The following is a 27,357-nucleotide window of genomic DNA, read 5'->3' as shown; positions in this document are numbered from 1 at the left end:
TACTAATAACCTAATTCCCTATAACCATTGGCTCTGATACCATCTTTTCTGTCACACCCCGACCACGTAGAACATACAAAACGTGGCGGAAACGTCGGGGAGTGTTGTAACAGAATCAATTGTTTCAAATCCATGGCAAATGAAGTTTCGTTTTATAAATCAAACATGAAAGTTTACATTGTCTAAACAAGAATCAAAGTGTACATAACATAAATTAACTAGTTCTTGTCTCGTTTTAAGTCACTAAGGCACAGGTCCGCCTAAGTATGTCTTGATAAGTCCTATGCATCATCTCCTGAAAACACATGTGAAAATAGGTACGTCAGCATAAAAATGCCTGTGAGATACATTGGTTTTGTGAAAACGGAATTCATGACTTATGTTTGAGAAAATGTTTAGTCATGAACCTTGTAATTTGCTTTGTCTTGTAAATGATTTGAAAAACGGTAAGATCAAATGATATGTATAAATAAGAGAACACTGTATGGTTAAACGGATAACCATGTAAAATGAGTTTGTATAAGATAAGTCGTTTGTAAAACAATGTCTCGTGAAAAGTGTGTTATTTGTATAAAATGTCATATGTCTCAAATTGAAATGATTCAAATAACGCTACGATATGTAATACCATACAAACACTTATATATAGGAAGTACCAGCGGCGTATCCACCATGCTTGTATCATATTACACACGCCTCGTTACTTAATCACTTACTCAAACCAAACCATCAGAATGAAATGATTTAACAACGGTAGAAATGTTTATGTGTAGTCAAACGTCTATTGTCAAATGTAAATCATGTCAACGGATACAACTGGTTCACACGGTTCAATGGTTACAACCGGTTCATATAATCAAACGGGTTTAGATGGTTCACATAGTCAAATGGTCACAACGGTTCAAAATGTAGCATAATGTGTTCATATGCTGGATGAGCATATGCAACAGAAATGCAATGTGAAACAATGTACTACGTATGCACACAATGGGCGTACGTAGCATGAAATGTATTGTAGAGTACAACGGTTCAAAATGTAGTGTAATGTGTTCATATGCTGGATGAGCATATGCAACAGTAATGCAATGTGAAACAATGTACTACGTATGCACACAATGGGCGTACGTAGCATGAAATGTATTGTAGAGTACAACGGTTCAAAATGTAGTGTAATGTGTTCATATGCTGGACGAGCATATGCAACAGTAATGCAATGTGAAACAATGTACTACGTATGCACACAATGGGCGTACGTAGCATGAAATGTATTGTAGAGTACAACGGTTCAAAATGTAGTGTAATGTGTTCATATGCTGGATGAGCATATGCAACAGTAATGCAATGTGAAACAATGTACTACGTATGCACACAATGGGCGTACGTAGCATGAAATGTATAACAATGTACTAAGTACGCACACAATGGGCATACATAGCATAAACACAATGAAATCATGTACTATATATGTACTATCGAACATAGTTGTATATGATGTGAAAACCGGAAAGCATAAAAGTAGCAAGTAGGCACATGTGTTTCACCCCAAAACAGTTTGGAAAACAGTAAAAGAGGGGTTCAATGTACTCACCTGAGATTGCTTTGGAGTTCTTGTATAATAACCAGATAATGCTAAAGATCACGGGATATCAAACGGCACCTAATAGGTAGCTATGTTAATATACCGGACCAAATCGGAAGGATCGGATAGTACGCGGATTCGTAAACCAAACGAGTATGGAGACTCGTGTAATATGGTTTAACAAAGCCTACATACTAAAATGAAACTTAACCTAAGTGCTTACGGTCCATCACGACCTGTTTAGGTAGCTTATGCTACCTTACGCGTCATTCGCGTAGAACGCGTCTGGAACGCCTAACATCGTGACCACAAGGTATAACCTCGGAAGGTTATAGCTATGGTCACCTAATGTGTTTGGTCGGATCCTAATGATCGACCAAATGGGTCGGGTTCGAAAGTATAAGCGATTGTTTAGATCGCTTACCTTACGACCCTATATAAGCACTATACTAAAAGTGACGAGTTAAGCATGTTAGAACATGCTTAACTAAGTTTAGAAAACAGCTTTGGCATAAAAACAAATGGCTTTGATGCTCACGAGTAGTTTGGTTACAAAATACGCGAGAATGCGCATTTTGGCCGAAACTACGACTCGTCACTGAGCCTAGATAACGTGGTGATCAGTAGGTATAGTCACTACGGACTATAACCATCGTGATCACGCTCACGTTATGAAGTTCCATGAACTTCGCATCGACCATAAGCTGGTCAATGCAGAAAGTCAACAAAACGTTGATTTTCGGACTCGAAAAGCGAATAAAAGAACGAAAGAAGACTTACAGAGGGTCCCCGAATGCTAATCTAGACCAAAATGGCTCAGGTATGAAACAATGGTTCCAACTTAGAGCCTTTAGATCAGATTGTGTGGGTTTTGGAACAAATGGGGGGTATTTATAGGAAAAGTGGAACCGTTAGGATCGTTTATCGAATATCGTGCCACGATCGGGTGCGTACACTTGTCAAAAATGTGGTGGTTACTGAAAATGGCCTTTGGCCTTTGATTGGGTGAAAGGGCATTGCCCCTTGATCGAACGAAAGGCCAACTGCATTGATTAGAAACATTGAATCTGGTCTGACAGTCTCACGCGGCCCGCCTCAACATTTAGGCAAAACTCACGCGGGCCGCCTGAAGCTTCTGATCTACACATACTTTCAAAAATGGCAGTTTTGGTCCCTGTTGCGTATTTAAGCCATTTCCGACACTTCTAAGGCCCGTAAAGCCAAATTTAAGGCCCTAAAATGTTGCCTAAGCATTGTGGACATGAAACATGCTCAAAAATGTTCCGGATGTTGGTTCGTTTGGTCGTACGAACGCGATGTTCGCTTAATTACGACGGAATGCGCATAAGCGCGAAAAACGATCCAAATGACGCGACGGACGGATTTTTCTCATGCCAAACACTAAGGCATAATATAAGGATGCTTACATAAATTTTTGGATGTCCGGATGTATTCAGAACGTAAGTTATGCGCGAAAGTGCAAACTTGTGCACTTTTTGACACTTTTAGTCCCTGAATGATCCAAAAGTTTGTTTTAGCATACCAAACACCTCAAAGCCTATTTCTAAGCTATGTAAAGGATATTTAGGGTATGTTTAACTTATGGACATGTTCCGGAATGTTCGTTACAGTTCAAATTGGCATACTTTCGCAGTTTGTCAAGTTTAGTCCCTGTAAGCGAATTAACTTGTTTTTGCCATACCAAAGCCTTCAATACTTATTTCTAAGTTATGTAAAGGTTATTTAAGGTATGTTGAGTATATGTTGATGTTCCGGAGTATTTGTCGCATTAAACTGAGTACGTTTACGCACCAGTTTGCGTATAATTCTCTAGAAAGCGTTGTAGAGTTTGAAATTGAACAATAATTGATATGTGCAAAACATACACATATTTATACAAGATCCCAAGTATGAAATACAATATTTCATCAGCTTGGTATTTGTTTGATGGTCGCGGTGACACAGGTGTCACATTTAAAGGTGTCAAAGATGTAAAAATGCAGATCTGTAACATATGTAACACATGTTACAAATGCTTATTGTTTTGAAGTAACAGTAAAGATAACTTTCTTCACCACCATTTATCTTAATAGTTAGATGTGAAACACATGTAATATGCCTAACGTTTGTTAGGAGACATTGTAAGACAAGAGCTACATGTGTAACATATGTTACATCAGCCTAATATTTTGAAATAAGAATAAAGGAATCTTTTTAAAAGGCCTATTGTTACTTCAAAACAATGGACAATTTTAACATGTGTAACACAACTTAGAATTGCCTATCGTTTTGAAATAACAATGAATTTATCTTTTTTTCCAGAACCACTTAGAGTAAGGGTTACATGTGTAACACATGTACAACTATCTGAAAATTAGAAAAGACAAATCTGTAACACATGTAACACATGTTACCAATTGTTTTGAAGTAAAAGAAAAGGTTGTAACGTAAGAGCTACATGTGTAACACATGTAAAACATGTTCCATATATTAGGTGTAATATATCTACTAACTTGTTTGTTTGGTAAGTAGCATTGAATGCTAACACATCCCCAAAAGCCTTGTAGTTTAGCTTGGAGATCTCATCAGCCCAAAATACAGCATTCAATTTCCCATCAGATACAACAAAGTCATAGTAGAAGTTTGGAAGACTTTCCCTTCGATCACGAATGCAATCCAGAAAAAGTTGAGCATCTCGGTTACCTATCAAAATCCTCAACTTCTGGCTAAAGTTTTTAAAGTCATCGGGAGTACCATGCACGTTGTGATGACCACCTTTAATACTTACAAGGCACCTGTGGGCCTTGACCGGACCAATACGATTGATGCTCATTCGGTGAATAAATTGTTGCATTGCAAATGGGAGTTTTCTTGATATTTTTGAAAGGTCTCGGTTGAATGGGTCAATAAGGGGGTGATTATGCACATCAATCCACTTGTGTACAACAAAACGATTAGGGTTTTTCGTGATGAGGACAAGAATCTGCGCCTTGCAATCAGTGTGTGTGAACGTACTTTTCCTGTTGGTCATCACTGAAGACTCACAGAGAGTGTCGAACATCCTTTTCTGTTGCGGTTTAGAAGCTTTCGAGCACCTCAAGTATTTGTGCGTCGCATACCCATTCCAAACCTTTGTTTGCGCCTTTTTTACATCGAAGCCAACTTGGTATCCGTATGCCTTATACATTGCAATAAGCTCCTCAAATGTGTCGTATGATTTTCCAAGAACAGGATGGAACTCCTTGTCAATAATAGGAGTCCAATATTTGGTTCGTTGTGGGGTCTGAGTTACAAAGTAGCGTGGAGTTCCTTGTTCATCTGTGTATAAAATGTGTAAATTAAACAAAAACTGAATCTTTTTACAAAAAAAAAACATAACGACTACATATTTAACACATGTTAAAACTGAGTAATTTTGAAAAATAACATAAAATGTATCTTTTTAGGAAAACCTTGTCATCAGGGCAACATTTTGTAACACCATCATGGATTTTTTTTAATTTTCTGTAAGGTTTTAACACATGTTACATGTGTAATGTGTACGTGTTATGTTGACCAATGCATATGAGACTTGTAAACAATGCATATTTTTTTTAAAATACAAAGGTAAAAGTTATTTTTATTGCAGTGCTAACACTTTTATTGGAGTGCTAACACATGTTACAATGTTACGAATGAATATTTTTCAAAAATATTTATGGTTCCATGCTGCCAAAAAGGTTAAGATAACATTCATGAACATCAGTTCCGGTTAGCGGGGATTTCCCTCTGTCGTTAGGTCGTGCGCGTAGCGGTGATTCCTCGTCATACTCATCACTCCACATATCTGCAAATCGAGTTTGCACCGATAATTAGAAAAACAAGAATAACGTTTTTTTTTTAGAAAAAAAGCTTTTAAATCTAAATATTAAACCTTCTTCATTTGGTGAAAACATCTGAAACTGAGACTGTTGAAGTACTACCTCTGGTTGCATGTTCTCATCTCTAATATGTCCAGCACCTGATTATACAATAAATCACAAACTTGTATAGTAATGGGTTTCAAACACCAACAAAACAAAAAGAAAATACAAATTGGTTGCTTGGTTGTGCAAGATATTAAAAATGTGAAAAAGCTTCAAATAAGTTGAACAAAAGGACCCAAAATAAATCATCTAATCCGCAAACACCAACAAACATGTAAATGGCAAGGTGTTCATGATTGACTCATAAAAAATGAAGAAAATGAACCAAAAAGAAGATGATTACCAAGAAAAGAAGATGATTGACTCCTTAAAAAAGAAGAACATGAAAAAAAAAAACATTACTGTCTACTAAAAAAAGAGAACAAATTTTTCATTCATTCACATACTGGAAGAAACTGATGCCTGCTGGAAGTACACCGTCGGTGATTGATCGTCGATGAAGTTATTCCGAAATACACAGCTAGGAGAACAAGCCTGAAAATCGGCCATGAAAGATGGGAGAAAGCAATGGAGTTAGGGTTTTTGAAGAAGAAAGGAATGAGGGATGAAGAAGAAAGAAAGAGATGGATTCTGTATGTATTTTTTGGTTTAAAAAAGTGATGAAATGATGAGTAATAAATGACTTGATGGGATGGGGAAGAGAGTGAAATGATAGCTTGAACAAATGACTAATTTGCCCTTTTAACATGTGTTTTAAAGATATGATGTGGATCAATCTTGACCACACAATTCAGGTTTGCCAAGTTTTCTAGATTAAATGGGTTTTCCATAGATACTTACATTATATATATATATATATATGTGTGTGTGTGTGTGTGTGTGTGTGTGTGAAAGATAAAACGAAAACCCACTTGAGTTGAGAAAACTCAAGAAAACCCTATGTAACATTTTTACTTTTTTTCTAAAAAACAGGGAATGTAACATAAATGTATTTGAACATTTTTTATAAAAAAATGTAAAAAGCGCCTACTCGTTTTTTTTTTTTTGAAATATTCAAAATTTGTATGCTACGTTTTTTTAAACATATATATTACGTAACATGAATTTTTTAACATTTTAAAAAAACTACTTGGTGCTTTTTTTTTCTTTTACAAAAATGTTCACATATATATATACATATATATATGTTACATTTCTTTTTTTTTAGAAAAAAAAATAAAAATGTTACATAGGGTTTTTCAAATTCGGTTTTTGTTTTATCCTTCCCTACATATATAGGGGACCGCTAAAATGAAAACCAACTCCAGTTGTAAAAACCGAGAGAATCACTTTCTACCCACTAGATCAACAAGATGGATGGATGAGATTAAAAGTAACTAAAATTAATATTAAATACATTTTGTCTTATTATGTCTTTAATATTTTAATCCAAAATGGTAGTTTAGTAAAATTACTCTATTTTCTCTTTATTGTTTTTTATTACTTTTTTGTATTATTATATTAGTTTTTATTTTTTAAACATATTTTTTTATTAAAAGAATTTTCAAATTCAGATTTTTTTACACAAAAAGACAAATTTTTTTTGCGCATCGGTTTTTACGCGCGGTTTTAACGCCGGAATTTTTCAAGCGTCATTTTTTAACGCGCCGTTTTTTCAAACGTCGTTATTTTAACGCGCCGTTTTTTACACGTTTTTCCATTTTTTACACTTTTTACGTTTTACCTTTTACGTTAAACTTTTTAGACTTTTTATGTTTTAAGTTTTACGTTAAACTTTTAACTTTTTACATTTTACGATTTACGTAAAACTTTTTACGTTAAAATTTTTAAGTTTTACGTAAAACTTTTTACGTTATACGTTTTACGTAAAACGGTTTACGTTTTATCTAAAAGTTTGTTACACAAGACGAACGCACCCAGAGAATCGTTAACGGTAGGTGTCTCAGATAGTTTGCTATCATCATCAACGCCTCAAAAAAAATATAAAAAACCCAATAAACAAAAATCAAAAGAACGAGTGGATTCTTGAAAAAAAACGAAGTTTTGGCTTAGATTTTCCGATAATCAGAGGCTGCAAAGTGGGGTTGAAGGTTCAAAAACCTACCCTCCACCATCCTTGCCGTGCCATTGTCCGTATTTTTTTTTTTTTGCATCATCACCGCCGATTCAAAAAGGCACCAGATTCAACTGATTTAAACATTCAAAAGCACCATGAACATCATTCAAACATATTCAAACAGATTCAAAAATATTTAACATATTCAAAAGGCACCAGATTCAACATAATCAAACCCAAGATTGAAGCAGATAAAACAAACCATCAAGAAAGTTAAAACCACAAGATTCAAACCCAGATTCAACAGAATCAAACCCGCAGCAAAAACAGTTACCAAAAAACATGATTGAAGCAGATAAAATCAACAAGGGGTGACAAAGGTCCAAAAGTACAGATCTACAAAGAACTAAACGCTATGTACCTTTACTTACACATTCGTAACAAACCACTGCCATCACCGATCTCTGCCCAAAACCCCCACCGGTCTCCCCACAAACCACCACCGCCTTCCGCCTCTGCCGAACTCCCACCAAACCACCGCCCCACCACCGCCTTCCGCCTCTATTTGGGGCCACCGGCATCACGAGCCGCCACCACAGTTGTGGTGGCCGGTGATTACTTTGGAATCGAGTAAGTGGGGGGTGAAGAAACAGCACTCAAAATGACCCCCTGATTGAGCCAACATGACCAAATCGAGAAGGGGGGGGGGTGGCTGGTGGTGGATCCTGACGGGGGTGGCAAATGGATGGAGGTAGTCGGCCGGTGGGTTTTGTTAGAGAGAGAGAGAGATATTTGGCCGTGAAGGATATTTAAGAGAGAGATGTGAGATGAGATATTTAAATTCAAGAGAGAGATGAGAGATGTGAGATGGATGAAAAGCCGGTTGATATTAAATGCTAACAGAGAGAGAAAGAGAGATTTGACATATGGGGTAAATGACCAAATTACCCCTTTTGTTGGCTGAATATGATTGGTGGAGGGAGGTTCTCACGGTTCTTACAACTGGGGGTGGTTTTCATTTTAGCGGCTCCCTATATATATATATATATATATATATATATATATATATATATATGGTTGGGCTATATAGAAAACCCTAAATATTTAAGAAACCCGGGAAACTCAAAGCTCCCAACTTTTTTTTTTTGAAAAAAATAACACATGTAATATACATGTTTTTAAGAGTTTTGGGCCAAAAAAATCAAAAAAGCGCCGAAGGGTTTTTTTTTTTTAAAAAAAAAAAACAAATTTCAGCAACTTTCAGCATTTTTTGTCTAACACATGTTAGTCAACGAAGTTTTTGGAACTTGTCTATTTTTTTTCAAAAAAAGTACTTGGCGCTTTTTTGTTTTTTTTTTGCCCAAAACTCTTAAAAACATGTATATTACATGTGTTATTTTTTTCAAAAAAAAAAAAAAAAGTCGGGAGCTTTGAGTTTCCAGAGTTTCCTAAAATTTTTAGGGTTTTTTGTCTAGCATTACCATATATATATATATATATATATATATATATATATATATATATATATATAGGTCAGTTAACTTACAATAGGGCTTATCGTACGATACATACGCGATCATCCCAGCCGTACGATCTGGTGCGAATTCAATCTTCCACATGCGATTTTGTCCATCTACACACCCCTTGCCATTTTTCACATTACCCCATGTTAGCCATTTTTTCACATGCGGTTTCATCTGCATGGGATTTCAAAACATGCGATTTCATTGTATTTTCAAGCCATGCGATTTGTAGGATCGTTTTCGGCCCTGAATGAGTCGATCAGAAGAGTTTTTGTCCAAAACAAGAGGCGAAAACTAATGTTTTGGTGCAATCTCAGCCGTATTCACTTTTAACTATTGTTTTATTGATCAATAATGCGATTACACGTTCTGACAACACTTCGGCAGCACTTCGTGGCAACCGGAATGACGATGACACCTAGAACTATATGATTTCGCTCCTAACTACACCTATATATAGCCTTTACATTACGAGCGGAATCAGACTATACCCTTTGGAGCGAAATCAGACCTAGACACATTACAGGCGGAATCAGCATGATATAGGGTTTCGCTCCAAATGACAACATGTCATTTGGAGCGGAATCACCTCCAAAGACAAATTTCTTGGATTCCGTGTCCTAATCTAGACTATTCGATACAAGACTCAATACAAGACGTAGGCGACAGACGGATGCACCAACAAACTCCCCCTCGGATGTTGACGGAGTCTTCAGTGTCGAGTCTTCAGTTGTCAACCGTCAGTCTTTATCAGTCTTCGTACTTCTCTCCGATATGTAGTTCCAGTATCAACACTGGCTCTTACTGCTTTATCAACTTTTGTCTTCAGACTCCCACTTTCCATCTGTTGGGATCGTAGCCTGGAATTCATTCTCAGCTCAGATATCGGAATCTGGCTTTTGTCAATCTTCAATCCTGCACATCTCTACCCAACACATAAATTTCTTCAAAAATTATAAATTTTTAAACTTTAGAAACTATTGTGGTAATCATTCAAAATGATTTGTTCTCTGAAAATCACTTGTAATCATAACATCTTCATACACTCTCTTCCAAACCTGTTCTTCATGTTTAGCACTTGAGATTTTGAAAGTCAGCTTTTTAACACCAGTTGTCGAAAATATTTTTGGATTTTACAAAATTTATGCTAAAACACACTAAAATCTTTTTGAATTTTTGAATAAACAAAAATGCAGAAATGAAATATTTACAGACACTATTTTTGTGAGTTCGTGCAAGAGGATCATATCAGTTTTGAAACATATCACCAACACTGTTAAGCTTGATTTCATTTTAAGTTTTAAACAATTCACCTAGATTGTCAGTATGTTTGTCCTCTTAAATTTTCACACAAATTTCAACTATTTCGAGATACGCTATTAGTGTCTTAATTACTTAAACTTATTCGCGTGTCCTACCACTTGAATATACTCCTGTATCCAGATCCCAATATTCAGTCTTACAGGTGAGTATACCACAGATGATATCTGTAAAGAGGTTAAAATGCGAGGGCCGTGAGAGCTCAGGTCGATACTTCCGTATACGCAGAGAGATGATGGCTTTGACTTTCGGTGTGTCCCCTTTAGAGGATCTTTTCTTCAACAGCAATGATTATCAATTTTATTGTTTAATCATTTTTGCTGAGGGCTTTTGCTGTATTTCAAGCATTTTGCAGAAAGTATTATACGGGGACTAGGTCAGAATTTCCATTCAGCAGAAGTCCCGGTATAATACCCCAGATATCACTGAGTATAAAGACCTAGTATCTCAGAATAAGGGACCTTTCAAACAAGATTTCGGGGGTTACCCATATATCCAAGAAGTCGTTCCCCACGAGATAAGCAAGTTTTAAATTTAAGTTTATATCTCGTTACAATCTACTAAATGTGTAAAAACCTACTGACACATCCGCAGTTAGATTGTTTATCACTTTTAAACATTCCATATCTTTAGTGTGTTGTGATAGTCCACTGATGTACTATCATTTCCTCTTTTATGTAACAAAAACTCATTTTTCATTTTATCATGTTTTTGGCTTCTGAAAATTTTCTTACTCCCCCTAAAATTCAAAAACATTTAACGAAATTGAAAACAAACTGTACAGAACATGACAACTGATATGAATCACCTCAATTCTCCATCCTACTTGGCATAAACAATCAGAACTCCCCCTCACAACAAACTATTTTCCCATTAATATTTCAAAACACTTAAGTTTGTTTTAATCAAAATGGTTTTTCCGGAAAATAAGTTCGTTTATCAACCACGTGTAGGTTATGGGGTCATTTCATCACATTGTTTACCAAAATTTTAAATGATAGTTAAATCGAGTTCAACTTAATGACCTTGATAAACCACTTGCAGGATTAAAAATCAAACACCTGCCACAAACCTTTCAACCAAATATCATCTGTTGGTTGAATTTTCAAGGTGCCGATTCCTACTCCACACTTACCAACCTGGGAGTTCCGGCAATTCACACTTCTCAAAACAAGTTTTAAAAACATTTCAAGAAAGATGCCGATTCATGCTCCGCGATTACCAACTCGGGAGCTCCGGCAAGTCAGGTTTCTATTCTTTAAAGAATATATCCACCCAAGCCTGACCAACCTTGGGTGTAACAATCTCTTCTTCATCATTGCTTTTAACAGTCTTGTGAACATTCATTTTGGAAGCATAAAATTCTTTGACTCCTTTGGCCTTACCATTGACCATTTTTTCAAAAATGTTTTTCACATTACTGTTGAAAGCTTTTTCAACATCAAACTTATTCTTTTCAGAATAAAATTGATTTGAAATTTCAACTTTCCCAACTTTAGATTTCCAATTTTTAGCATTCAGTGGTGGAAAATTCACATCATCCACTGTTAAAACTGATTTCTCATCTTTTCCTTCATCACGTGGCTCCTCTGGTTTTGTGGAACCAGATTCATCACCAGAACTGTTACCTGAACCTTTAACAACCCATTTTTGATTTTTCACATTTTCTTTTCATTTTAAAACATTCTTTGAACATCCTCCCACCTCAAAGGTTGAATTTTCAAAGCCTGTAAATGTTTTGGTTGTCAGTTCAGTTTTCTCAACCATTTTCTTTTTCAGTTTACCAGAGACTTCCTGTTTTGGTTTGAATGTTTTAGGACAGTTTCTAGCAATGTGCCCAACAGTTTTGCATTCGAAGCATGTTCTCTTTTCAATCTTCTTCTGAACAACATTCTTCTTTAGTTCTTCTTGCTTCTTGGCAAGAAACTCTTGATTCATCTGCTTTCTGAATGCTTGTTCTTTCTCAGCCTCTGTCGTTTCTCCTGAAACAAACACAATTTTTGGTTTATAAACTTTTTCATTTTTATAATTTTTCGTTTGATTAAATCCAAGACCTTTCTTTTTGATATTACCATTATGGTTTGGTTTCTTTTGGAAACTGTAACCGCAATTGTAACCCATTTTCTTGTTAATTCTTTGTTGATCTCTTGAAGTGTATTGTTTAGGTTTTTCGGTAAGATTTAAATCTTTTATTTCAGAAATATTAATTTCTGTGATTTTGAAAACCTTGTTAATCATTTCAAGTTTAACACTTCTTATTGGAAAAATCTCATCAGAATATAATTTGTCAGAATCTTTCAAAGTGTATGCAACTTTGATTGGTTCATCATCCAAATTAGATTTTGATAGCAAAAATTTTGTATCATAAACCCCTTTGTCCTTTTTGATTGTTGGCTTTGACGCATCGGACTCAGACTTTGACTTGGGTTTGGACTCCTGTTTTGACTCCTCACTGTCGTCTTTATCTAACACCTGATCGACCATACTTTTTATCAACTTTGACTCGTGATCAGTGTCAGACGATGTGTACGTGACATCAATATTTTCTGGCAAGTTATCCAATGGCCCATACTCCCACTGTAAGTTAATTGCCTTTTTGACTCTTTCGGAGTTTGGATTTGGAGGCGAATATCCATTTTCGACAGAGGGCGGACATCTATTGTAGACCACACTTGGTTTCTTACCAGAAATTTTCACTTCATCTTCGTCTTTTGTCACGGATTTCGTTTCTTCCGTAGTCTTTACTTCTTCAAATGTCTTCAAATTCTCCACAATCGGACAGATCCTGTAAACAACAAAAGTAGAACATGAGTAACTATCCAATAAATTTTTAACTCTCTCAGTTTCTATTCTTTCTGTAAAAGTTGACATCATCAAGCTGTCTTATGTAAGCTCCTTTAAGTGTATTCATTGCTACAGCTTGTTCGCAGTTTGACTCAGTGTACTTGTTGATCTCTCTGTTCATTGTATCATATGATTCTTTCAATCTGTTAATGTTGTGCAACAATTCATTGTTTTGCTTGATCAAAGAATCACAGTTCGGACACTTTTCAGGAACTTTGATTGCTTCAGTATCAACTTTGATCTCAAACTCTGGAACGTCTTTGACTGTTCTGTTTGATTGGAAAAAATCATTTCTTTTCTTTCTCTCGGCTTCCGCTTCAGCTTTCAACCTTTCTTCTTCTTCTTCCTCTTCTTCAATCTTTCTCCGCTTTTCTTCTGCAGCTTCCCTGACTTTTCTGCATTTTTCTGCCCATTTCAGATCGAAAGCATTAGCAATAAAAGCTTTAACATTTGACGTCTATTTTGACATCTCTTTGGCCATGAACTCTTGATCTGTGCAGAAGTTGTCCCAATTAAAACCTTCAGCCAACCTTTCATCATCTTGATCTGCCAAACACACTTTGCTATTTGTTGGAATGTAATTATCCCAACTGAAACCACCATCCTTTCCCAAACAAGCTCTCTTTGAATCTTTAATCTCCATTCTACCATGAGCAGTTTGTGCTTGATGTTGTGCCTGTTGTTGTTGATACGGTTGTGGTGTGACTTGATGATAAATTGCCTTTTTGTGGTAGTCATTGTTTCCGAAAGGATTTTGAGCTCCACTAGCTTCACTATTTGTGCACTCCCTCTTGAAATGCCCCTTTTCCCTGTAACGAAAACAAGTAACTTTAGACTTATCAAAACCTAAAGTTGACACATGAGCCTCGCGAAAATCATCTCTGCCTGTAATTTGTTTGAATTTTTGAGCCCGTCTCAATACACTAGCCATGCACCATTTAATATCCATCAATTCCATTTCCTCGGCATCGATTTGATCGTAATCCTCTTTCGTGAGCATTGGATTACCGATCCTCCCAGCAACTAAGCCACCATAGGATTCGAGCACTGTTACCAACAAAGACATGTGGCTTTTAGCAACTTCCTCTGTATAGTTCTGATCATTTTCAAGCTTTAAGGCAATGTTGCATTGAAGAACTTTGCCACTTTTTGTTGTAGTGAACTGAGGATCATATGTTGGAAATGAAGAGAATCCTGTTGTGCTGCTTGATACCTGAGATGGTTTTTCAGAAGAACCTTTTGCATTATAAGCTGTTTCAACTTTTGGAGAAAAGTTTGTCTTATCAGTAACACCACTTTTAAAGTACAAACTAATATCCTATTCTCCGTCATAATTCTTCATCCTGGCAATCTTTCACTGCTCCATCTCTTGAGCTTCCAGATGTCTGATGAATTCTCCCAGTGTCAGCTTCTTATACTCTTTTATGTTGTTTCTCATCATGATCAGAAAAGTTCCCCAGATTTCATGTGGTAGCGCATCTGCAAGTTTTTCAATCAATTCATCAGTATCCTTTTTAATTCCAAGTTTTGACATATTTCTCACCAAGTCACAATATCTTTCCATAATTTGCTTGGTGTTTTCAGATTTCAAACCCCGAAAAAGATCAAATTCTTTCTTCATGAGAGACATTTTGTTTTAAAGCATATCATCGCTTCCTACAAATTTTGCTTCCAATTCAGTCCAGATCGAATAAGCAGTTCCATCATGTTGAAGCAAGATCAAAATGTCCTCTTTGATTGCTTGCTGAAGCAGACTCACCATCAATTTTTCATCTCTATATTTCTTTTTCTCTTCAGCACTCATTTCTCTAATCGTTTGCTGAATACCATTTCTTGTGGGCCTAACATATGGTTCTTCAGTATGTTCCCACGCATCCAAGTGATAAGATTCAACCCAATTTCCAAACCGTTCAGACCATGCAATGTAATCATCAATATCCATGAGCTTAGGCGGTTTCTGAGATGTCCCAGTTTCATTTTCAAGCAAAGTACTCTGAGTAATTTTCATTGGTCCAGCAAAGGAATTATAAAATTCGTTGTCCATTGTTCAGTTGTCCAAAATTTCACAAATTCCAAGTTTCAGGCGAAATCAGGTTTGGAGCGGAATCAACAGTTAAGTCTCAAGCGAAATCCCAGTTTGAATTTGGAGCGGAATCAAACTGTTGTTTGGAGCGGAATTAAACTTTATCTTGGAGTGGAATTAGACTGAAGATCAACTGGAGCGGAATCAATCAAATGTGATTTTGGAGCGGAATCAGCCTGAATCTTTAGAGCGGTATTAACTTGGAGCTTGGAGCGGAATTAGAGTGTAGCTAAATCTGGAGCGGAATCAACCAAAATCCTTCGAGCGGAACCTCTGTTTCGAATGAAATCACGCCGCAATTTCGAGCGGAATCAAAATGACGTCATCATCTCGAACATGATTTCAAACGGAATCAAGTAAAACTCAGATTAAATTGATTTTAACTTTGAAACTTTCACGGGTTTATCAAAACATGATTTCGAGTGTTGTGTGTGAAATTGAACCGATTTTACCGTGAAAATTTTTTATTTTTTAAGAAGAAGGTGTAGAAAATCAGAAAACACAGCTGAAATGGCAAGAACTCTTCCTCCTGAGCTCTGATACCACTTGTAGGATCGTTTTCGGCCCTGAATGAGTCGATCAGAAGAGTTTTTGTCCAAAACAAGAGGCGGAAACTAATGTTTTGGTGCAATCTCAGCCGTATTCACTTTTAACTGTTGTTTTATTGATCAATAATGAGATTACACGTTCTGACAACACTTTGCAGCACTTCGTGGCAACCGGAATGACGATGACACCTAGAACTATATGATTTCGCTCCTAACTACACATATATATAGCCTTTACATTACGAGCGGAATCAGACTATACCCTTTGGAGCGAAATCAGACCTAGACACATTACGGGCGGAATCAGCATGATATAGGGTTTCGCTCCAAATGACAACATGTCATTTGGAGCGGAATCACCTCCAAAGACAGATTTCTTGGATTCCGTGCCCTAATCTAGACTATTCGATACAAGACTCGATACAAGACGTAGGCGACAGACGGATGCACCAACACGATTTCATTTGCCTTTCTATAACATGCGAAGATAGAATTCGCACCAGATCGTACGGCTGGGATGATCGCGTACGTATCGTACGATAACCCTTTTGTACGTTACACTTTATATATATATATATATATACACACACACACACACACACATATAGGGGGTCGCTAAAATGAAAACCACCCCAGTTTTGAGAAATGCGAGAACCACTCTCCACCAGTCAGATAATGACAACCAAAAGGGTAATGTAGTCATTTAATCAAAACCATCAAATCATCTCTCTTCTCTTTAAAATCTGTGTTAAAGTCATTTCAATTTCTCTCTCTTCAAAACCATCAAATCATCTCTCTCTCTCTCTCTCGTTTTTAAAGTCTCTTTTTAATTAAAACCATCAAATCATCTCTCTCCTTTTTAAAGTCTCTTTGTAAAACATATTTAAAAAAATTGTAAAAATTTTTGGTAGAAAAGGTTTTTGTAAAAAAAAGTTTTTGCAGAAAGAGGTTTAAAACCATAAAAAAAAGTTTTCGTAAAAAAACGTAAAAAAGTTAAAAAAACGTGTGTGTAAATAAAAGTTTTTGTAAAAAGGTTAAAACTGTAAAAAAGTTTTCGTGTAAATTTTTGTTCTTTGTTAAAAAGTTTTTGTAAAAAAAAATTTGAAAACAAGTTTTTTTTTTTTTTTGTAAAAAAAAGTTTTTTGTAAAAAAATGTAAAACATTAAAAAAAGTTTAAAATCGTACAAAAAAGATTAAAAATGTGTGTATAAAAAACGGCGTGTAATTACAATGCGAAAAAACGGGGCGTAAAAAATGACGCGTAAAAAACAGCTCATAAAAACCGCGCGTAAAAAACGGCTAGTAAAAAAACAGGGTGATAAAACGACGCGTAAATACAGGGCGTTAAAACGGGCATAAAAAACGGCGCGTAATACCGGGCGTAAAAAAAGGGCTCGTAAAAACGTTTTTTGTAGAAAAATCCTGAAAAAAATTTGTTTTTTTTTTTTGTAAAAAAAAATCAGATTTTAAAATGTTTTTTAATTAAAAAATCTGATTTTAATAAAAAAACAATTAATTTAATAAGACAAAAAAGTTTAATTAAAAAATATGATTTTAATAAAAAAACAATTAATTTAATAAGACAAAAAAATAATAAAAACAATAAAGACAAAACAAGCAAATTTATTAGACTACCCTTTTGACATTAAAATCTTAAAAACATGATAAGACAAAAAGAATTTAATATTGTTTTTATTACTTTTAATCTCATCCATCCATTTCCCAAGATCAATGGTTGGAAAGTGGTTCTCGTGATTCTTTTAACTGGCGTGGTTTTCATATATATATATATATATATATATATAGGGTCGGTATTTAGAGAAAACGGTAGAAAGTGTGAGAACGGTGAGAACACTTATCGATCGTCCAATCAAAACAATCTATGGACTAGATTGGCGCGGTGGCGTTTTCGTAAATAACATCAATTTTATTACGTGGACGTGCTTCATTAAGGGTAAAAGGGTCTTTTGATTTCTCCACACAAAACGCTATCTCATGAAATAAAACGCCAAAAACAAAAATCACAGACCATTCTAAGTAAAAACGCCATTAGATATAGAACGCCAAACTTAATTATAGTAAAATCACGCCTAAAAAAACCGCCAAAGAAATCCTATATATACAACATCTCAGACCTTCAATTAAAAACACACACAAAAACCCAAACGCCATATTTGATATATCCCATTCGCCTTAGAAACGCCAAAAGACCCAAACATCAAATATCTTCTAATTTTTGAAATTCAGTTTGGTTGTCTGTATGACTTCGCTCAATGAAATGGACAAAATCCTTAAGTGAGGATATTTTCCGTTTCATTGAGTAAAATCTTATTGACTTATCCTCAACTTCCATCCAATTTATAACGCCAAAACATATAAAAACATTATTGAGGTTTGTTGTCAATAAAGTTTAGCTGTATGGGGTGGACAACATTGTCAGTTATCTTTCTTAACCGTCTCATACAGCAAAACATTATTGATTTTAGCATGATCAAATTTTGAGGTTTAAGGTGCTCTTATTTCGTGGCGTTCTTTTTATCGGTAAAACGCCAAAAAAGTTAAAAAATCAAACATCGTTCATTGTAAAAATTCAAGATTATTGGCTGAAGGGTCTAAACTCAATAACATTTTGCTGCATGAGATGGACAAATCTTCAAGAAAAAGATGTTGATGTCAGACTGTATGCTTCCAAACAGCCACACAAAAAACTACTTGAAAAAAAAAAAAAAAAAAAACAAAATGAATCATACGAAAGTCGAACCAGCCAGTTAGCATGATTCAAAAAAGAAGAAAGAGACCGGCAACAGTGAAGATTTGGAAGATCAACTGTTTATGTATTCTTTTTTTATTTTCCTTTTCAGTTGATTGTTATATAATAAAAACGCCATATATAATAAAAACACCAAAACAGCCAAAATGCTTGTTTAAACGATATCATCCCGTTAAACGCCCCCCAAAACTCCCAAACTATAATAAAATTACTTTGAAAAAAGTATTATAAAAAAACCCAAAAATAAAATAAAACATAAAAAGCAAACTTGAAAATGTAACTAGAAACAGTAAATACAAATCAGTAATACTAAAGATAGGGAAAATTTATTATATTAGAATTTAAAACGCCGAACTTGAAAGATAGGACGTGTTACAGACTTCAAAGATAAAGCTTATAAAAAACAATAATTACAAACAGTAACTGAAAAGATGAATACTTTATTATAGTAATGCACCGCCTAACTTAGGCGCCAAAAAGACATCCTATAAAATGATACGTCTCAGCAACTTCCATTTGATCAAACCAAAAAAAAAAAACACCAATACTACTAAATACCACTCACTGTAAAACGCCAAAAAATAAAAAAATCAAAGATGGCTAATATGCTTTCTTGGATATTCAGAATTGTTCTTCGTGAAGTTTCACTAGAATGAATTGTTATCAGAGGGGAGTAACTCAAAAAGATTTTGCTGCATGAGATGGACAAAAATTCAAGAAAAAGATACTGATGCCAGTCATATGGCATTTTGTATTATTTGTTCTTGAAGAAGGTTTGGATGAGGAGAAGAGATCAATGACACTGAAGAGTGGGTTGATTATAAAGATGAAGATCAAGATAAAGAAAAAGCGAAAAACCCACTCACACATCATAGATCTATCTCCCCAAACATCCACAAAAAAAGCCAGTTCAACAGACGAGCAGGCAAAATAATCAAACCGATGGGTTTGTTAAGTTTTACATAAAACGCCATATATTTGGTGACAGTTCTTGTACTATTAAAGAAGAGAGAGACTGAAGACAATGAAGATTGTGAAGAGAGATCCGATTAGGATTTTTAATTTATTTTCTTCGCTTGTATTTTTTTTCCTGTGGTTGAAATATAATCTAACAATAGTAAAACGCCAAGATACCACAAACGCCAAAATGTTTATAAAAATAATAGAACAATGGGCCATCTTGTTTAAAACGCCTTGAAAAACGCCATTCAAATAGATTTCCTGACCGCCTGGGTTCCAATGGTATACGATTTGAATAAACGCCACAAACGCCATAAATGCCAAAATGTTAATACAATGAAACCATTAAAACGCCATTAATTATTGAATTTGGTTAACGCCAAAAATCTTAAAAACCAAAAATTAAAACAATATTGAGCGGAACTGGAAAAGCAGAAGATGAAAGGACAAAAAAACCCCTCCGCCCTTTTCTAAGCGGCGTGATACGTGTTGGACCAGGAAGCTTCTCACCATTCTCACACTTTTGAGCGTTTTCTCCTGATCTCGTTTCTATATATATATATAGTGGAAGGTTCAAATGAGAAGAATTTTTTTGTAAGAAGAAAAAAGAATAAGTTTCAACCAATAAGAATGTTTCATTTTACTTCATTTAATATTTGCATTTAATTTTAATGTAAGGGTATATTTGTAAACTTACATAGATCATTAATATCTAGTTTTCCTTTTTAATAGCTAAACATTAAATTTGTAACTTATTTTCAAAATATATATATCTTTTCAAAAATTAAAAAAAAATATTTTAGAGTGTAGGACAAATTATTAGGTGTGTAGGATAAATTACGAGTTGTGTAGGATAAATTTAAGTATGTGTAGGATAATTTTCGAAACGTGTAGGAGAACTTTTTAGGTGTGTAGGCAATGAAAATTAGTGTAGAGAATAATAGTCTTTATGAGTAATTAATTAGTTAAAGATTATAATAAATGGGTTGAAAAAATAACTACTTAATAATTTACAATTGTACCCTTTGTTCTTTTTCTTCTCAATTAAATTTTCTTCTCAAATGAACCTCCCCCTAATATATATATATATATATATATATATATATATATATATATATATATATATATATATATATATATATATATATATATATATATATATATATATAGGGTAAGGTTCATTTGAGAACCACCTTTATTCTGAGAACCATGAGAACCAATGTAAACATACAAAAAAAACCTAAACAAACCTAACCCCCCACCCCCCACCCAAGCTAAAATTCTAAAAACTAAACCCCCAAAAAACTTAAAAAAGTCTAAAAAACACACAAAATTTTTTATTATTTTTTTTAATATTTTTACCTCAAAATCGCTACTTTTAGTAGCAAAAAAAAAAAAATTTTTGGTAACAAAAATAAGCGATTTTGAGGTAATAAATATTAAAAAAAAATTGTGTGTTTTTTAGCTATTTTTAGGTATTTTTGGTTGTGTTCACATTGGTTCTCGCGGTTCTCGCAATAAAGGGTGGTTCCTAACGGATCCTTCTCATATGTGTGTGTGTGTGTATATATATATATATATATATATATATGTACTAGGTAATATACCCGTAAGCTTCACGGGTTATGGGTTGTTTGATAAAAAAATATATTTACAAAAGAATTATATATATGTTTTCTTAAAATTGGATAATCTCTTCATACTAAAATTTTATTGGTTCTTGATTATTTTTTAAAACACCACTTTAACGTCCCTTCTACCACGTGTTTTTCCTACCACGCCCCCTTGCTAACGTGACTGCTACGCGATGCTTAATGTCTCCTCTTTATACCCTCCCACTCCAATTAGTCTTAGAGGGTATTGCACTATCCAATCATGTTGTTTGTTGGATGGACCTTGTATGCTTAATTTATTATAACTTTAGCCCAAAACCATGGGTTGCTGCCCCTAAGAAACCCTGGCCTCAGCCCTAGTCATTTTTCTTTTATCACCCGGGAACTTCCCGGGTAGGAAAAGTTAATTTATATTAATCGAATTATGTCACGAAATAAATAAAAACACATGCTTTCAAAACCAACTGAACAGAAACGTAAACGTACCTAATTGTGAAAGTCTTCATTGGAAACTTGTTTCATTTCAAAACCATAAAACTTGACGACAACAACTACTATAACAACCCTCCTAAAATATTTCTGACACCCCCTAAAATAATTAGAATGTCACTATATGCCTCAAAATACACCCCGTATACGAATTATGGACCCTAAATACTTTAATTTTATAAAAATAAAATAAAAACAATTATTTAAGTCTGTCGCCAGCCGCGATAGACTACCCTTGATCCTACGCGGGCCCCGAACGCCTAGACACCAAGCCGCACCCTAAGCCGCCACGTGTCACGTACGCGACAAACCGATACGTATGACCCGACATAGCTATGTCGTAGACCCCCTACGTCGCGGGGCGCGTAAGCCCCTTGTGTAGCTTTCGCGAGGCGTGGCGAACCCGACGAACAACCCTATAAAAGGGGCCATCAGCCTTCAGTCGCAAACCGTTCATTTTCTCGATCTCTCTCTCTCAATTTTCTGCATAGCAAATATAATATCAGGCATTATACCCCCCTAATTAACGAAGTTCTGCCTCGTTGTAAGTATCATAACCCCCCGTTACGTATTAGATACGCTACCTGATTGATCTAGTGCTCCGTAACGGCTGTCGAGGCTCTGCCCGACGCAGTCGTTGGAGTTCTGTTACGGGGAGGGTATAACTAATGTAAATATTGGGTTATTATACTAACGCGTGTGCATTGTTTAATTAATAGATTATAACCAGGAAAACACCAAGGAAAACCCTAAAGTTACAATGTGAGTAATCTCCTTTTTGTAAACCTTTTTGCAAACTGTTTTTACAAAACCTCAAGTGTTTTAACAGTGATTGAGTATTTGTAATTCTACAATTATCGTCGGTATGTTGGGGTTTTGTATACAAAATTTGTTACTACACTATGAGTAGTAAAATGACCACAAGTCAGGTTGACAGTATCGTGGGTGGTAATTAAAGTATAATGATAAACAAATGTAATTGCTGGATTGCCCTCAATACTGTAAACTGATAAAACCTGTTTTGCTTAAATTGGGATTCACTCACCGGTATTTTCCATTGACAAAATGTTTTTAAACGCGTTTCAGGTAACAAAATGTGAAAGCCAAATAGAAGCCAGGTGGACAGCACTGAAGGATTAGAAAAGTGGCTATAAAAGTTACCTAAAAAAAGAAATTGTTTTATTTCAATAAAATAGGATTTATTCCTATAAATCTGTTTGTAACAAAGACTTGGGTTTTATCCCAATATATTTATTATTTTAAAATATAAAATGTGCTGTTTACTCTGATAAAATATTTCCTAACTACGGTCCTGATGAAATTTCCGCTGCCAAATAATGATAAACACCAATACCACCATCTCTGAGTTGGTCGCGGCCGCCCGCCTCCCGAGGCAGGGGTCGGGAGTTGGGACAGAAGGTGGTATCAGAGCTACAACCACTGATTCAGGCACATAAGTGTTCTGCTGACACCAAATATTATCCAATATGTTAGGAAATAATCTACATGGATACGTGCATATCTATACATTATTGTTTTATGTTATTTGACTATTTGTTAGTTTACAGTATGAGTGACCAAGAACCTTCGGACGCTTACTGTCAGTTGTCCAACTCTCCTAGAGACGAAGGAACCTCTTCGCAGCCTACCCCCTCGGGGTATTCGGCTGACACCGAAGAAGGGATTTTCATATTCAAAGCACAATCTAAAGAGCCATTCCCTCCCAAGAAGAGAGGATGGTTCAGCAGAGGAGCTCATGAGCGTAGAAAAAGGATGAGAAAACTTCAGCAGCTGCGAGCTTTAGAAGCCACTAATAGAGAAATGAATACTCAAACACAAGACATAATCAATAGGAGACTAGCCAATTTTCACATACTCGGTACCACAGCCGTAGACCCGAACCTAGAACAACTCATTGCACCCCAGCCGTTACCTCTATTTCCCACACAACCTATGGAAATTGAACCAAACCCAGCAAACCAAATCCCAACACCTGCTTTTGACCCAGCTGACATAAATAATCACCGCCAAATGCTATAGGGCCGATCACATTTTTTTGTCAAATGACTTGAGATGCTCACGTGAAAGGTTAGCCATTTTTATCATTTGGTTCTTTAATATTAGTGGGCCAAGAAAGTAACCAATACCCCTTTTTGAGCCGCCCTATCCCACCAATCGGAATCCTTGGCCGCCTAATAATAATATTAGCCAAATAAGTGAGGTGGTCATGTGCATTGTTAGCCGACTGTCACACTGTTCGGTTAGCCGTCCCATCCCTCCAATCTCACAAGTGTATGACATGAAAGATAACATTTTAACACACACACATATTACATATTACTGACATTGAATCATAAAGCATGTGCCACACTATTTCATATTAATCATTACACCCAACAATGGCATGTTAGTATTGGACCAAACTAATAAATAGTCTGCAAGATTATCACATGAAACATGGCACACATAATCACATCCACCGATTCCCACATATCTACTGACAATATCATGCAAGAATGAAACTTAAGGGCCGATGATTGTTTAAGTTCTCATACTGTGATTGGACCAACATGTGCACTAGCCGTCATCTTATGCCATCAATAATTATTACCCTAAACAAGTCACCATGATCAATACTACATTAACTATTATATTCGAACATTGAGAAACGACAAACACACAGGCGATACATGATGATCAAATAATAAACGTAAGGTAGTAATTAACACTAACCACAGAGAATGAGGAATTGAAGTTTACGAAGTAACCAGGTTGCCGTCGCTTAGATGATAAGCCCTAGGGTTTGAGAGTTTTCTTTTGTAACCGTTTTATGTGCACCTCCTAAATTAATATAATCACGTACAAGGGTTGGGCCTATGTTGGGCTTGGCGAATCAGATGGGCCAGCGAATCACCATCTGTTTCGTTGAGCTTGGAGTTTGACGAATCAAGCTTGTGTTTCGTCGGGATTGAGATTGGCGAACCACTTGATCCGTCGAGTTTATTCATGTGCTAAACGATCTAAATTTTCTAAACAAGTTCCACATTATAACACCATACAAGTAGCATGTAATAATCACAACACGTATCACCTAATTACAACATGTACAGTCAAAGTCAATGGTCAAAGTCAACGAGCATTTAAAGTCGAAAGGTCGAGTTGTCACATTATCCCCAACTTAAAAGAAATTTCGTCCCGAAATTTGGTACGTACTTACTGAGGAAGCTAGATAGGTCGCATCGTTCACTGGTTTTCCTGGGGTGTCACATCCTCCCCCCGTTGATCTGGAATTTCGTCCCGAAATTCCGTGGTAGTAGCTTCAGCCTTAGCAGTGGTTGTATTAGTTCCGAATAACTGGGGATACTTTTCTGTCATCTGGTTTTCGCGTTCCCAGGTGTACTTTGGGCCACGACGGGAGTTCCAACGAACTCGAACAAGAGGGATTCTCTTGTTTTTGAGGACCTTAACATCCCGGTCCGTGATTTCAACTGGCTCCTCGACGAACTGCAACCGCTCGTCAATAGTGAGTTCCTTAAAAGGAACTATGAGGGTCTCATCTGACAAGCACTTCTTCAGATTCGACACGTGAAAGACATTGTGAACTGCACCAGAGTTCAGCTGGTAGGTTCAACTTGTAGGCCACTTTGCCGATTTTCTCAATGATTTCGAACGGTCCAACGTACCGCGGATTTAGTTTGCCCCGTTTGCCAAAACGAACCACACCCTTCCAGGGTGAAACTTTAAGTAAAACCCGGTCCCCGACCTGAAATTCCAAAGGCTTTCTGCGCTTGTCCGCGTAGGCTTTCTGACGGTCGCGTACTGCCGCCATGCGTTGTCGTATCTGTGCTATCTTTTCTATGGCGTCCACTACAATCTCTGGACCCGTGATCTGACTATCCCCCACCTCTGCCCAACAGAGAGGTGACCGACATTTACGCCCGTACAATGCCTCGAATGGAGCGGCTTGAATGCTGGTGTGATAACTATTATTATACGAGAACTCCACCAAAGGGAGGTGCTTTTCCCAGCCGTTGCCGAAATCAATAACGCATGCCCGAAGCATGTCTTCAAGAGTTTGGATTGTTCGCTCAGACTGCCCATTCGTCTGAGGATGATATGCTGTGCTCATGTCTAATCGTGAGCCGAAGGATTTATGCATCGCTTGCCAGAGTTCTGACGTGAATCGTGCATCCCGATCCGAAATGATGGAAGTGGGCACTCCGTGCCTCGAAACAACTTCCTTAAGGTAGATGTCTGCGAGAGTGGAGAACTTATCCGTTTCCTTTATAGCTAGGAAGTGTGCAGACTTGGTGAGTCGATCCATGATCACTCATATCGTATCGTTCCCACGCTAAGATCTAGGTAAGCCCGTAACGAAATCCATGGAAATTTCTTCCCATTTCCATTGTGGTATTCTGGGTTGTTGAAGTAGACCCGCTGGTTTCTGATATTCCACTTTGACCCTTGCACATGTCAAACACTTGCCAACATAAGTAGCGATGTGGGCCTTCATGCTAGGCCACCAATATGTTGTTTTGATGTCGTGGTACATTTTGTCCGACCCTGGATGTACCGAGTAGCGTGACTTGTGAGCTTCGTCCATTACCAGCTCGCGTAAACCGCCATAAAGTGGGACCCAAATACGCCCCGTTACATAGTAGGCGCCGTCTTCCTTTTGTTCCATTCGTTGCCTTGAACCGCGTAAGGCTTCAGCTGTGACGTTTTCGGGTTTCAGAGCTTCCATCTGAGCAGCTCGTATCTGAGAAGGAAGACTAGACTGGATAGTAAGCTGTAGCGCTCGCACGCGCTTCGGTAGGGTGTCTTTCCGACTGAGGGCGTCAGCCACAACATTGGCCTTGCCGGGATGGTACTTGATGGCGCATTCGTAGTCATTCAGTAGTTCAACCCATCTTCGTTGACGCATGTTCAAATCCTTCTGCTTAAGGATATGCTCGAGACTCCTGTGATCGGTGTAAATCGTGCACCTGGTACCGTACAGGTAGTGTCGCCATATCTTAAGCGCGAAAACAACAGCTCCCAGCTCTAAATCGTGTGTCGTGTAGTTACGTTCATGAATCTTGAGTTTCCGCGAAGCGTAGGCAATAACTTTATCCCGTTGCATCAATACACACCCAAGTCCTTGTATCGATGCGTCACAATAAACTACAAAATCTTCCGTGCCCTCTGGCAACGAGAGAATAGGCGCACTGCAAAGCCTATCCTTTAGGTATTGAAAAGCGGTCTCTTGGGAATCTCCCCAACGGTAAGTGACACCCTTCTGTGTCAGTAGTGTGAGTGGTTGCGCGATCTTGGAGAAGTCTTTGATAAATCGTCTGTAATACCCCGCCAAACCCAAGAATTGGCGTATTTCCGTTGGTGTACGCGGTGCAGGCCAGTTCCTGATCGAATCTACCTTGGATGGATCGACATGAATTCCATCCCTGTTCACCACGTGGCCTAGGAAGTGGACTTCACGAAGCCAGAAGTCGCATTTAGAAAACTTGGCGTACAACTGCTCCTTTCGAAGAAGTTCCAGAATCAATCGTAGGTGTTGCTCGTGCTCCTCTTGACTCTTGGAGTAAATCAAGATGTCGTCAATGAAGACAATCACAAACTTGTCTAAGTACGGCTTGCATACCCTGTTCATAAGGTCCATAAATACAGCAG

At 36.7% G+C, this 27,357-nt stretch overlaps 1 protein-coding gene across 1 annotated transcript; it reads right to left on the bottom strand.

The window, feature by feature from the left end:
• Positions 1–3,942: 3,942 nt before the first annotated feature.
• LOC110924750 (protein FAR1-RELATED SEQUENCE 5-like) lies at positions 3,943–8,121 on the bottom strand. The gene is made up of 6 exons (XM_035986285.1): positions 7,962–8,121; positions 7,401–7,454; positions 5,493–5,579; positions 5,310–5,405; positions 4,093–4,897; positions 3,943–3,946 (listed from the first exon to the last, which is right to left on the bottom strand). The coding sequence occupies exons 1-6, from the start codon at positions 8,119–8,121 to the stop codon at positions 3,943–3,945; spliced, it is 1,206 nt and encodes a 401-aa protein (XP_035842178.1).
• Positions 8,122–27,357: the final 19,236 nt, after the last annotated feature.

This window comes from Helianthus annuus, chromosome 17, assembly GCF_002127325.2.
Source record: "Helianthus annuus cultivar XRQ/B chromosome 17, HanXRQr2.0-SUNRISE, whole genome shotgun sequence".
Classification (NCBI taxonomy): Eukaryota; Viridiplantae; Streptophyta; class Magnoliopsida; order Asterales; family Asteraceae; genus Helianthus; species Helianthus annuus.
Note: the sequence above shows the minus strand (reverse complement) of the source record. Positions and strands in the feature narration are given on the sequence as shown.